Source organism: Equus quagga, chromosome 14, assembly GCF_021613505.1.
Source record: "Equus quagga isolate Etosha38 chromosome 14, UCLA_HA_Equagga_1.0, whole genome shotgun sequence".
NCBI classification, from domain to species: Eukaryota; Metazoa; Chordata; class Mammalia; order Perissodactyla; family Equidae; genus Equus; species Equus quagga.
In genome coordinates, this window is record NC_060280.1 from 4,073,248 (window position 1) to 4,088,381 (window position 15,134).

The following is a 15,134-nucleotide window of genomic DNA, read 5'->3' on the forward strand; positions in this document are numbered from 1 at the left end:
TATTTCTTAATGTCTGAAAGATATCAAGTTTAAATAATGCTTTAAAAAACTAGCATTCCAGTTTTTTCTCAGTCTGTGAAATGGGAAAGATGTGATACATTAAGAAATTAATCATAAAGTCTTCATTAATGTATCATTGATACCGTTGATCAGCAGTTGTTAAATTATGTTATCAGAATTAATAATTTATTTTGAGTATACATTTGTTGTGCTTTATCTCATTGAAAATGCATTTTTTAAACCACTTTATTGAGATATGATTGACATACAAAAGTAAACTGTAAATATTTAATGTATACAACTTGATGGTTTTGGAGATATATATGCACTAGTGAAACCATGATCACAGTCTTTGCCATAAGGCTATACATCACCTCCTAAAGTTTCCTTCCACCCTCTTTATTATTAGTAATAATATTTTAATAATAACTCAACATAAGATCTACTCTCTTAGCAATTTTTAGGTATGCAACAGTAGGCTACCAATAAGCTTTAAAAAAAAAAGAAGAAAATCTTGCTATCTGCAACAATGTAAATGAACCCAGAGGACATTATGCTAAGAGAAATAACCCAGACACAGACAAGTTCTACATGATGCCGTTTATATGAAAAATCTGAAGTAGTCGAACTCAGAAGTAGAGAGTAGAATGGTAATTTCCAGGGGCTGTGGGGAAGCTAAAACCAGAAAATATTAGTCAAAGGTACAAAGTTTCCATCATGCAAGACAAATAAGCCCTACAGATCTACTGCTGTACAGCATAGTGCCTGGACTTAATAATAATGTATTGAGGACTGAAAATTTCTTTTTAAGTTTGTTTTTCAAGATTCATTTAAAATGTTTCTCCCATCCTTTTAAGGCATAAGAAAAACTGGATTTACGTCTTTGTTTGAGATTTGTTGCTATATTTGTACTTTAACTTTTTGAACCGCAAAATTGTTGCCAGTACTTTTGATAACCTTAATGACTTCCAAATAACAGAATATCTGATAGGATTGTATATCAATTTGTGAACTCCTTTCATATGTTAGCTAAATGGAATTCTAAAATAGTTCTATATTATACAATCTAAGAATTGCATATTTTTTTAATCTCATTTGTTTGTGCTTATTGTATTAGGAAGTAATTTTTAGGGGGGATAGTAATTCTTTTCAATTTTGTGTAGGTATCCATTAAATAAATGTCAATTATCTGATTTATTTCTTGAAAAAAGGCAAGAAATTCAGTCATGGGAAGCTGATATTGACTTAGTATCTCAACTTTTAACAGCAGCTTTTAGTGAACACCTTTGCTTTATATGCAAAGCATTGTGCTAGATACAGTAGAGGTAAAGAAATGGATGAGACTTTCTGTGCCCTTCAATTATTTATAAACTAGTTGGAGCAATAAAATAGTATAAAAATGACAAGGCAGTGTCTGATTGTCATGTAAGTAGTTAGTACAATAATAACAACAGGTAATATTATTGAGTACTATGTGCCAATTTTCAAAGTCCTTTGTGTGGTTTAATTGATTTAGTATTTATAATGAGCGTGTGTGGTAGATGCTATATTATCAACATTCGCAAGCAACAAAGGTACTAAGAACTTGATTGAGTAAGTTGTTTGAAGTGATATACCTAAGTAATGTGATTGAACCAATATTAGACCCTGGTTGTCTGGCTCGAGAGTCGGCACTCTTAAGCATTCTGCTATACTATAAGTACTGTAAATGCTATAGCTATTCAAAGGAGAAAACAGTGGTTTCCAATTGTGACGGTTAATAAAGGCTTCCTGGTGGAGAGAGAAGATTTATGCTGGGCCTTGCATGAGACTATCAATGTTAGAAAAACAAATAGGAATGATATGTTCTAGATAGGATATCAGTATGACCAGAGTATGTACAGCATATTTGTAAGACAGTTTGTGTGGAAGTACATAAGTATACTCAACACTTCCTGCCAATTTGCGCTCCCTTACCCATAGCAGATATCACTGGTTGATTGCCAGACTCTTTATCTCTGAATCTGATGTTGCCAGAGCTAACCACTGCGAATGGATTAGAGATGACACATGATGTGAGACATATTTACCATACTGGGAATTATTGACAGTCAATTGGAAAGATAAGATAATTGGCCACATTGTGGAAACTAGTTTCCAGGAATTTTACAATCTATCTTTGTAGTCAAAAGGCAGTCTTTGAAGCAAAAGAGTAGTGCATTATCAGAGCTTAGAATCAGTGTTATTTTTTTAAACATTTGAATATTATTTAGTACTATTAATAAGCTTGGCCTGTTTAATCCCAAACTAATCTAAATAATGGTTTCCTTACTCTCTTTTACTTCCCCTGTTGAGTACTTAGAAGGAAGACAGAGAGTAGGGGAATGGGTATGGCTGGTTCCTTTAATTTTTTTCTGTTTTTATCTTTGTTCTTCTGCTTAGTAGCCTTTTTTCAACCCACTTGCCTTTTATGATTTCTTACTTTTGGTCATTTCAATCCAGATGTTCCACTCCTTATAGCTATTCTTATAAGACTAGGTAAGCAATGGAAATAAAACCTCTTAAGTTTATTGGTTGTAGTGAAACTATTGCAAAACATGGGAAGACATCTAAAGGCTGAGACTTTCCTTCTTTTTTTTTTTTTTACACATCAGTGTCAAGCTATAATCTTACTAAACTGCTTGCTAAGGCAAGGAATTTTGTATCTGTCTTGGATCCTCTCCAAAAGATGTTTATTATCGAGAGCACTAAAAAAAATTCATAACATTGATTCAACTATAAATTGTTCTAGAGTAGGGGCTCTGAGATTAATCTTAAACTAAAGTTTCTGAGTAATTTTATCACCATATAAAGATAATCTGCAAATTATTTTTAGTGGAATAATGAGTTTACTGTTTTAGCAATCCTTTTGCACAAAGCAATAGTAACACCTATGTTTTATAATTATGTGTTTTTTCTCACTCAACACCTTTTGTATTCTGAGGTATTCTCGGTATTCTAGGGATTTTGTTAATGAAATGTATAAAGCTCTTTTGAAACCTTAATGGGAAACATTTTACTTTAATGTCAGCATTTAACATGCATATTTTAGAATTTATTCCCAAACACTTACATGCTATTTATTTCAGAGCAGTGATTCAACAAGGCTTCCTTGATGGAAAATGTTCCCTTAGAGAAGCATCATAGAAGGTACATTTGATGGACATTAGAAATAAAAACTCAAAAGCATACTTTTTGGGATTTTCAATTAGTATCTTTTTGGTATTAAACATTGGCTGTCATCAGTCCCACAGATCATTTCCTGCCCTGGTTTCAAAGAGTACCTACAACTTTTATAAATGTTAAAGCAAACTAAAGAATATTTAATTTAGCTGCCATCCTTCAGGCAGGTACAATATTTTTATGTCCGTTTTTCAGATGAGGTGACTGAAGACCCACTGAGATTGGCTTGCCTAGGTTTTCCTGCCTGCTGAATAGCAGAAGAAAGTCAAGAAGCCACATGTCCTCCTTCCATTAGAACAGTGGCTCTAAACTTTTCAGGTTTCAGGACCCCTTTCTGCTGTAAAAAATATTTAGGACCTCAAAGAGCTTTAGTTTATGTGGATTCCATCTACCAGTGTTCCCATATTGGAGATTTAAACTAAGCTTTACAAAAATACATTTGTGTATTTATTTATTTTAAAATAATTAGTTAGGGGCCGGCCCCGTGGCCAAGTGGTTAAGTTCGCGCGCTCTGCTGCGGCGGCCCAGGGTTCGGATCCTGGGCGCGGACATGGCACCGCTCATCAGGCCACGTTGAGGCGGCGTCCCATATGCCACAACTAGAAGGACGTGCAACTATTATATACAGCTATGTACCAGGGGGATGTGGGGAGATAAAGCAGGAAAAAAAAAACAGAAAACTTTGGCCACAGTTGTTAGCTCAGGTGCCAATCTATGAAAAAAAATAAAATAATTAGTTAACCCATTGCATGATAACATAAGTAACACTTTAATGAAAAGTAACTAATTATGTTTTCTAAAACATAAAGAGGTAGTGAGAAGAGTGACATTGTTTCACATTTTTGCAAATATCTTTAATGCCTGGCTTTTCCCTGAAATGTTAATACATCTTTTATAAAAAAGATAATAAGGAAGAACTTTTCTCCAAAAGAGAATACGGTCTTTGACCAAGTTCAGATGTAATCCCTGTTCCTTTTTTCATTCCTTTAATTCCCTGCCTCCAAAACCAGCTGCAGGTGCTTGTTCTAATCTGTGGGATCTGTTGTCTCAGGTCCGGCCCTCATGTTGATGATTACGGGGTTCATTGTCTCTTGGCAAATAACACAGAGCAGTCAAGCTATTCTGGCCCGCAGTTCCATGGTAGTGTGCAAGACCCTTGGGGTAAAAACCCAAAAGGCCAGTTCTAATCTCAACTCATACTTAGGTAAACACCAAAAATACGGAGTATCTGTTATGGTTCCTAAACCAGCCAGCAGGCAAGATCAGAAATTTATAAGCACTCTGATATAACCTCTGTTTTTTATCATTTGTACCAGACAATCTAAAGGCCTTGTAGACAAAACCAGACTAAGAGAACGCTACATTCTTCAAATCTTTCAAATTGGAAGAAAGATAAGAGGAGGAAATGTATCTGCTTTGATTTTGAGTGAGGAAATCATGGGACTTATCTATCAGACTTTGTATGAATTTTTCAAATGCATCATTTAAAAGAATATGTTTTAGCGCACACACACAAAAGTTAAAGTCTTCAATCTGGCCATTATATTTCTTAGAACCATAACTCTCAACATGTAATTTTATAGAAATAACTCACAACTCAATTTCCAATTTTCCTGCAAGCATTAGTATTGTGAGATTTCAAAGGGGAAGTAGCTTTAAATACAAGACTATAGCCTAATTTATACAATATCACACTTCTAAGAAAATATACTACATTAGTAATATCGCATACATCAAATATCTTAAAAATTAAGTTGACTATTAAATGCATTGTTTTTCAGGCCACTTGCAAACGAGATCATAGACTCGCAATGTTGAAAACTCGTCGCTGCTACCTAGAGAAGAAAAGGCAGGAGGAATTGAAGCGACTTGATGAGAATACTAATTGGCTCAATTATGTTGAAACTGAAATGGGTCTCTTAGGTCAAAATGGTCTTATTCCAAAGGTACAGATATGTTTGTATATTCAGATTTATTTTGTAAGAACTGAGCTCTTTAAATCCATTGTCTTTATTGTTGAGTAAATATCTTTCATAAGACAGCTATTGCTTCATTTCACCAAGATTCAATTGACTCATTTTATGGTTTTTAACTAATTATACCTTCTGGCTCACTAATTACCTACTAGATTTGACTTTTTTCTACTTTCAGAAGAGTAAAGGTACTTTTAAATGTTGCTGTTCTTAAGCAATTGCATCCTTTTATGAGGTAGCTCCTAAGTTAGAATAAAAGTGATTCTATTTCAACCTGTATTTGAGATTTCATCATATAGATAATTTGGGGTTTTTTTGGAGGAAGATTACCCTGAGCTAACATCTGCTGCCAGTCCTCTTCTTTTTGCTGAGGAAGACTGGCCCTGAGCTAACATCCATGCCCATCTTCGTCTACTTTATATGTGAGACTCCTACCACAGCATGGCTTGTCAAGCGGTGCCATGTCCACACCCGGGATCCGAACTGGCAAACCCTGGGCCACCGAAATGGAACGTGCAAACTTAACTGCTGCACCACTGGGCCGGCCCCAGTAATTTGTTTTAATACTTGATATTTTGTTCAAAACTGATCTTAAGTGTGATCATCATTACTTATGTTATGGCTAAAGAAAGTTGTATTTGTGTGTGTATGTACTGAACTGAAAATATTCCACCTAGAATGGCAAAAAGTTATATTTATAAAGAGTAGTGATTGGTAATGATGGTTAAAGGCTGAATCAGATCAGAATTGTGTTCAGCTACAAGGTTATGGAAATCTGACTTAGTGCCTTAACCAGTTAGGGCTATATTTTGCTCCCTTAACAATAATAAGTCTTGGAAATATTCAATTTATTCCTAAAAATGTCATCAATGTCTTCATTATACTTGTCATTTCGTAGTTGTGATGTCACTATTCCATCTTTAGTCTCAAGTTTACACTTAGGCTAGAAGAAGAGGAAAGAAAGAAAGGGGGGAGGGCTATCTGTAGTGGGAGATCAAAGACTTCCAGAAATTCCTAACAGACATATCTTTTGCTAGAATTGTCATGTGGCTATCCCTAGATGCAGGGGAATCTGGAAAGCTGAGTTATTTTTCTGGACGCCTTATCACCCTGAACAAAATTAAAGTTCTCTTAATAAGAAAGAAGGGGGAAATGAATATGGAATAAGTAGCTAGCAGACAACTGCCACAAAGTAATTTTGATCCAATACCTAATACTTTAAAAGAACGACTTCTTTATACTCTTTTTAAAAGGAGGAGCATCTAAAGTCTTTATTTTGAGGATATTCTTCTGAAATTCTATACTAGGTATCCCCTAATTGGTATCTAGTCCTCTGGAATCTTCAAATTTCTAGAAAAGCACTGGACTGAAAATAAATACTTGTGAAATAAAGTATAAAATATCAGTAACAAATGAATGCAGCTAGTGATCATTAATATTCAAAGATAGCAATTTTTTGTTGTAATTCAAAGATATTAACCAGTGATTCATGACTAGGGAAATGGATTCTCTGGCTAGCAATAGCTATGAATGACCATCTTTTTAGCATTAAAGCTCAGACTGGAGAGAGAGAGGAGACTAGCAGGAGTAGTCAGTGATGACAGTTCAAGGTAGTAAAAGGAGCAGCAGGCACCAAGCAGCAGACACCCTGCTTCTTAAGAAAAAGGCCAAAGACAAATGGAGCCTGAGTAGTTCTTTAGTGTGGAGATTCATTGAGCACCAGGCAACAACTTAACCTACACCTCAGGAACTCTAGAAGTCATCAAAGTATCTTGCTAAAAGCATGCCAGCCAGTTTGTTCAGCAGATTAGGAATGTAGCACAGAATGTACTTTAATAATATAACTTAATTGATAAGCACTTTAGACTATTCCCTACAGAGAGAGTGTCATTGTTGGAAAGAGGATAAACTTTGGAGTTGGAGTGGTTGGTAATTCTGTAATTTGATAGTTGTGTTGAATACTAACTCTAATGCCGATTGTATGACTGGACAAGTTATTTAACGTCGTCGTCTTAATTTCTCATCTTTAAAATATACTTAAGGCATTATGAGCTTAAATGCTGTATGCAAAGGCCTAGCACCTCTTAACCCATAATAGATAGTTGATAAATAATACTTTAATATTCTAAGCAACGGTAACATAGACATCAGTAGCCAGTGAAAGCTGTACGCAAAAAGAGCACAACGGAGTTAGCTGCATTACAAAATACGTTTTCCGTTTTTCCTCCAGAGTAGTAATTCTGACCTTTTTGGGTTATAGATGCCTTTGAAAATCTGATCAAAGAAGTATATAGATCTTCTCCCAGGTGAAAGATTGGGGAGGTCACATTCATACAGTTTTCCTTTTTTTAAGTCTTTTTTCTGTTGATACAACATTAAGAATACCTAAAATAAAACTAAAGCACTTTTATTTAAAATGCTGTATTCGTCTTAAGATGGTATAATGGACATATTTACATGACTTAAAAGGAGTTAGCAACAAAAGACGGTGATTAATCACTACACTAGAATAGAGACTACCTGGACTTAGGAAATTCCATGCTGGATCTGAGGCGCCTAAAGCTGTAGCGGCTCATCACAGAATGTAGCACCTCCAGCAGAGTAGCTATCAGGGCACCCGGCCGTGTTCTGGATGACAAGTTTTCAGAGAAAACACTGATAGCCCAGGCCAAATGGGTGCTTCTCGTTCAGTGCACAAGAGCTTATTCTCTTGAAAAGGTGACAGATGTGCAACATTTATAGCAGTTTTGGGTTTGTTTCACTTGTTACTTGCTAGAGACCATGTATGTCCAAAGTAGTCTTGTTCTCATGATCATTGTCTAAATGACATAAAATGACAAGTATTTTGGTTAAAGTTAAATTTTTGACCTTATTTTAAAATAACTGCTAAACATTCTTTCATTTTCTTTGTTACTGTTACTTATGGCCATGATGTTCTAGTAGAATATTTAGCCCATCTAGTGAGCAAAAGCTTTCTCTTGAAGGGTCTAAAAAATTTTTCTGTGTGTGGTAAGATATAACATAAAATTTACCATTTTAACCATTTTTAGGTTACAGTTCAAGTGGCATTAGCACATTCATTAAAAAAATTTTAATACATGTATATGTAGTTTTAAAATGTTATTTCTAGAGTATCTTCACCTCTCAGTAGCCTTACTTAATTTACATTATACTTATATTATAATCTAGTGTGTTTGTCTTTGTAGTCAATATTCTAATTTATAGCCTAACCTCAGCTAGAGAAATATTTAAGAACTTATTTTGTATTAAAGAGGTAAAAAACTCAATTGTAGAAGTTTACTAGTTTGCCTTTGCTTTCTCATATTTATCATAAATTCTCAATTTTAAAAATGTTATGGTATTCTTTTAAGTAGCAGCATTATTATTATTGCTAATTTGCTTTATAAAGTTAATGTTGTTTGGGTTATTTTTAGTAAATTTAAATGTTTTCAACATGATCGAATCTAATTTTTCTAGTAATTGGTCTTCTGTAACTCTCATAAGCAGTTTTCCACGCCTGAATGTCAACCTAGAATTGATTTTTAAGTCATTGTTTTTTAGTGCATTTTATTGTAAATAATTTGAAAAATTAAAATGAAACCTGTGTTTCCATTCCCACCACCCTAATCTCATTCACCATTCTTTTTCCGTGCATATTTTCATGACTGAAATAATTATTTATTTGTAAGCCATTATTTCCTACATTGGCAAAGTGACACATAACTTTGTAAAAGGGCTTAACCACAGTCATACAACTCTTGGCACAAACCCAGTAATGTGATTTGCAAATTGCTGCTCTTTTTTCTGTACCCTCCTGCATTATCTCCCTCATAACATCTCAAATCTACCCACTTCTCTCTTTCTCTCACTGCCATCACCCTAATTCTGATTTCCATCCCCCCATTGTTGGACTGCTATATTTGATCTTTCTTCCATTCATCTTCCACCACAGTCATTCTCTCCACTGCAACCAATATGAACTTTCTGAAAGGTAACCGATCGTTATTACTCTTCAGTGCGTTCTCCCTAATATAAACTCTCTATTATGATTTCCCAGGCCTAGCATGGCACCTGAATACTTCCCAAGTTTTATGTATCACCTCTCATTTATTCTTCACTTCAACCATTGCTAACCTACTTATGGTTCTCAGAATAGGCCATGCTCTTCTAATCAGATTTAGTCAATAATGTATCAAAACAAGAAGACTCAAATTGTAAACTTGGTTTTCCAAATATAACAAGCTTAGGCAAGGTCCATTACTGGCTAATATAATTAGACAATTAAGGTTTGTCTTTTTAAAATAAGAGTGATTTAAGAAAATAAAGGAATTAGAACAGGGTTATCAGAGGAAGTATACAATGAAGGAATTTTTTTTTGAGAGAGAAAAGATGAACTATTTGGCAAGTATGTTCATACTGTTAGGATTGTTGGATTTCCTAACTGGAAAAGACTAAAGAGATCATCTAGTCAAGCACTTAAATTTTAGTCAAGTAAATTGATCTCCATAAAAACCATATTTTTAGCTTGCAGTGGCATTTGTGTCATGGCTGAGACCATCTCTAAAATCACCTCACTCACAGACCACTGCTCTAACCATACCATCCTGACTTGCTAAAGAGAGTTTTCTCTAGAATACATGCTAGATTCCTTGAAATGGCATCATGAATCATGTAAATCAATAACCCCGAGTGTTAAAATAACTCAGAACATAGAATGACATTGTTTCCCTTTCATAATTCCTACCATTGGCATAGGAAGTATTTTTTTAAAAAAAAGAAAAAGAGACAAGCTTAACCTTTTGGAGAATCAGTGGTCTGCAGGTTTGGAAGGAATATGGAAAAGCAAAAGTAGATTATGAGAATTGTCCCCAGGAGGACATTTCCAGGCACAGCTTCCCTACTTATGGGATTGTCTTAGCCCCTCACAATGTTCAAAAAAATTTCACTCCCTTTCATTATACTGACTTAAATTTTCCCAATTAAGGATTCTGAGAATGCTGTTGGATTACTACCATTCATAGTGTAGTGTAACCACTTAGCTGACGTTTTCCATACTTAACGTTAGGACATTTAAGGAAAGATAAGTAATTTTAGGTGGTAAATTAGAGAACACTTGGACCTGTGCATATAAGACTTAGGGAAATGGGAGCCATAGAAGACTTTTTTACACTTTTGCTCTAGGGTAAAGCTTATACCAAGATTAGGTGAAGGCAAGAAATTTTTATTTCTTTGGAACTCCAGACACTGAACACTTGGGCTATACTACTGAACTGGCGTGATATGGTACCTGTCCTGGTGGTGAACCTAACCTTCCAGTACAGACAGAAAGACTGTAAATAAATGAGTAAATAAATGAAGTTGTTTCTGATCAATGCTAGGACGGAAACGATTGGGGGTAGAGAATATCCATCTTTAAATATAATGCTGAGGGAATGCCTCCCTGAAGAAGTGACATTTAAGCAAAAACTGGCCATATTCATGTGTTTTCACAGCCTTAGGAACAAGTTGGATAGACCAAGAAACTGTCATCATAATAAAATTTGTCTGAGTTTCTGACATTCAGCTTCTGAGGAAACTTGAATCTTATCTTGCTTATAAGTTATAAACCACCTATACCAGAATGTTATTTTTCAAATTATTCCTAAACATATCATTCACATGTAAAAACATTAAAACTATTGGCACCAATGTAAAATGTTTTATTAAAATTGATTTGATTTTAACATTCTTAAAAGAATCTGAAGTATAGTTTGCATTGTGTTCCCCAGGAACTCAATGAAGATCTTCAAAGTCACCATTTGCACCTCCAGAACAAAGATTTGAAAGCACAAATTAAACATATGATGGAACTAGCTTGTCTTCAAGAACAGCAGCACAGGCAGAATGAAGCGTAAGTACATGGATTACACGTTCTACAAATTTTAACACTGTAGACCTAAGGATCCTGAAGCATAGAAGTTCAGTTTTCCACTGCTGGAAAATTGAGTTTTATCTGGTACAGGATACGTTATTTTTAAAGTGTCTGCCAGCATCTGAAATGCAGAGTTAGAAAACATGGAGAAAGTATAAAAGATGTGGTTCTTCTTCTCCAACTAATTTTTTAATACTACTTTTGTAGTTTTGAAAACATTTTTCTTCAAGAATTTATTATTTTTACGTCATATGTGCCATGTACTACAAACTTCCAAAGATACCTATACAGTGAAAAGGAGTCTGTCTTCAGGGGCCAGCTCTGTAGCGTGGAGGTTAAGTTCGGCACACTCCACTTCAGTATCCCACTTTTGGATCCCAGGCGTGGAAGTACACCACTCATCAGCCAAGCTGTGGCAGTGGCCCACATATAAAGTGGAGGAAGATTGGCACAGATGTTAGCTCAGGGCTAATCTTCTTCAGCAAAAAATAAAAAAGGAGTCTGTTTCTCCTTTTAGCCGTCTGTTTCTCCTCTTAGAAGTAAATACTATGAATACTAACTGAATTGTAAGTAGGCTGTTTTTAACCATTCATAATTCCAGAATGATTTTTTTGCTATCATTGAAAGGAAGTTGCCAAAAATGTGTATTTTTTAACATCAAGTGTCCCAATTTTCATGTAATGCTATGGTAGCTCTTTCATGCTCTCTCACTAGCTCAGCAGTAACATCTTTTGATTTTTGAAAGATAATCATAAAAAGTATAACCTAATCTATATTTTTGTTACCTTGTATGTGTCAGTCAATTCCTTAGGTGTCACTTTCATGCTCTGTAAAAATGAGAAATTTATTTCTCTAAGTGGTTTCTGCTAGTCTGAAATTCTGCTGGAGTTCTACTAGTGTTCTCAAATAACTAGTAATTAATTTTCCATAATTTTGGTTTAAGGGAAATCATATTAGTGTAGTTATTTTTAAAAAGAAGAAGAAAAAGGAAAGAAAGGACATTAGGGAGATACTCTCCTGCAGGTAGAAGTTCAGCCTACTCTCCCTGTACTTTCTATGTCTATACCTAGAGCAGACGTTGAGTATTCACTTACTAGCACTCAAACCACATGCAAGAGCTAGAGTTATCAAAGAAACATTATTGTAACCATTCTGTATTTGCTGTATTGTACAAGTAGAGCAATACATTTAACTTAAACTTTTGCCTCAAAATGGGCAAAAAGATTTCTGACTAACTCTTGTTTATTTAGAAAATTGGTGAACCAAAGCATTACAGAGGCAACATGGCATCGTAGATAGAGTATGAGTTTTGGAATTGGTCTTCAATTCTAGTTTATGTTAGCAATATAACCTTGCATAAATTATTTAACCTCACTAAGCCTTAGTTTTCTTAAATTTAAAATACATAACAATACTTTCCTTATAAAGATTTTGAAAAGATCAAATGACATAAAAAATAATGAGAGTGATGAACTGTCTTACCCTGATCTTGTAGAATGGAGGCAGAAAACTGACTTAATATATATTCAAAGTGCTAAATGAAAAAAAATTCCAACCAAAAATACTTTACCCAGCAAAGTTAACATTCAGAATTGAAAGAGAGAGAAAGAATTTCCCAGACAAGCGAAATCTAAAGTTCATCACCAGACCTTACAAGAAACGTTAAAGGGACTTCTTTAAGCTGAAAAGAAGGGCCATAATTAGCAACAAGAAAACATTAGACTATAAATCTCACTTCACTGGTAAAGGTAAATATTTAGTAGAGTATCAGATCAATTACTTGTAAAGCTTTTATGAAGATTAAAAGAAAAAAGTAGTAAAAGTAACTGTTACTACAATAATTAGTTAAGGGATACACAAGATAAAAAGATGTAAAATGTGACGTCAACAACATAAAGCGTCGGGGGGTAGTAAAAATGTAGACCTTCAGAATGCATTCAAACTTAAGTTGTCAACTTAAAACAGACTTTGCCTCATGGCAATCACCAAGCAATAACCTATAGGAGAAACACAAAAGATACTGAGAAAGGAATCAAAGCAATACCAATAAATAAAGCCATCAAAACCACAAAGGAGGAGAGCAATAGAAGAAGAAAGGAACAGAGGAACTACAAAACAGCCAGAAAACAATTGACAAAATGATAATAAGTACATACCTATCAATAATTACTTTAAATGTAAATGAACTAAATTCTCCAGTCAAAAGATAGAGTGGCAGAATGGATAAAAAAGCAAAACCCATCTATATGCTGCCTACTAGAGACTCACTTCAGATGTAAGGACATACACAAACTGAAAGTGATGGATGGAAAAAAATATTCCTTGCAAATGAAAACCAAAAGAAAGCTGAGGTAGCTATACTTAGACAAAATAGACTTTAGAACATAGACTATAATAAGAGGCAAAGAAGGGCATTACATAATGATAAAGGGATCAATCCAACAAGAGGATATAACAGTTGTAAATATTTATGCACTCAACAAAGGAGCACCTAAATATATAAAGCACATGTTAAAACATCTGAAGGGAGAAATAGACAGCAATATAGTAATAGTAGGGGACTCTAATACCCCACATAAATCAATGGATAGATCATCCAGACAGAGCAACAGTAAGAAAACATCAACCTTAAATGATACAATAGGCCAGATGAATTTAACAGATATTTGCAGAACATTCCATTCAAAAGCAACAGAACACACATTCTTCTCGAGCGCACATGGAACATTTTCCAGGGTAGGTCATATGTGAGGTCACAACATAAGTCTTAACAAATTTAAGAAGATTTGAATCATATCAAGCATATTTTCTGACCACAGTGATATGAAACTAGAAATCAATTAGAAAGAAGAAAACTGGAAAATTCACACAGATTTGGAGATTAAAGAACATGCTACCAAACAACCAAAGGTCAATGAAAAAAATCAAAAGAGAAATCAAAAAACAGCTTGAGACAAATGAAAATGGAGATGCAACGTACTAAAATTTATGAGATCCAGCAAAAGCAGATCTAAAAGGGAAGTCCATAGCAATAAATGCCTACCTCAAGAAACAAGAAAAATCTCAAACAACCTAACTTTACACTCAAGGAACTAGAAAGAAAGAAAAAACAGAGCCCAGAGTTAATAGAAGGAAGCAAATTACAAAGATCAGAGCAGAAGTAAATGAAATAGAGACTAAAAAGACAATAGAAAAGATCAAAAACCAAGAGCTGGTTCTTTCAAAAGATAAACAGAATTCACAAAGCTTTAGCTAGACTCACCAAGAAAAAAAGAGAGAAACTCAAACAAGTAAAATCGGAAATGAAAGAGAAGACATTACAACTGACGACATGGAGATACAAAGGATCATCAGAGACTACTGCAGACTATTGTATGCCAACAGATTGGACAACCTGAAGAAATAAATTCCAGGAAACATGCAACCTACCAGGACTGAGTCATGAAGAAATAGAAAATCTAAACAGACGAATTACTAGTGAGGAGATTGAGTTAGTAATTAAAAACCTCCCTACAAACAAAAGTCCAGGATCAGATGACTTTACTGGAGAATTCTAGCAAGCATTCAAAGAAGAATTAATACCAGTCCTCAAACTCTTCCAAAAGATAGAAGAGAAGGTAATGCTTCCAAACTCAGTTTGTGAGGCCAGAATTACCTTTGTCAACACAAATTATCCATAATCAATCTATAAATCAAAATCGCAGTGAGTTTATGAGCCAATTTTGAGAACTATAGCCCGGAAGAGAACTTTCACCAAGGACTGAAGCACTCCAAAGAAGCAGGGTGTACAGTGTGGTTTTATACCATCTTGAAAAAAGGGACATACATCAAATATGACAGGAATATCTCTTTTACTACAGTCACAAAATATTTTTCTAATGCAGAAGGTCAGTGGTCACAAGATGAGCACAGTAGATCAGTAATTAATCCTTAGTTTCTGGGAAGAAATGCTTATCTTTAAAGAAATGCAGATAAGAGGGGAGGCGTACGTCCCTATTTTTAAGGCCACCATTCTTCACTTGGGATGTTGTAAATGTTTGAAGCAGATG

General features: G+C 34.6%; 1 protein-coding gene and 1 non-coding gene across 5 annotated transcripts in view; both read left to right on the plus strand.

Annotated features, from left to right (window-relative positions):
* Window positions 1-15,134, plus strand: part of KIF18A (kinesin family member 18A) — a 93,389-nt gene that overhangs the window by 32,436 nt on the left and 45,819 nt on the right. For 3 of the 4 annotated variants that reach the window (XM_046684570.1, XM_046684571.1, XM_046684572.1), the window contains exons 11-12: window positions 4,983-5,147; window positions 10,943-11,064. In XM_046684570.1, coding sequence (XP_046540526.1) covers window positions 4,983-5,147; window positions 10,943-11,064 — 287 coding nt within the window. The remainder of the gene's footprint in view (window positions 1-4,982; window positions 5,148-10,942; window positions 11,065-15,134) is intronic. The other variant, XM_046684573.1, reaches the window with a different exon arrangement.
* On the plus strand, window positions 12,546-12,613 carry LOC124225926 (small nucleolar RNA SNORD57). The gene has a single exon (XR_006885142.1). It is a non-coding gene; the product is annotated as a small nucleolar RNA SNORD57 (small nucleolar RNA).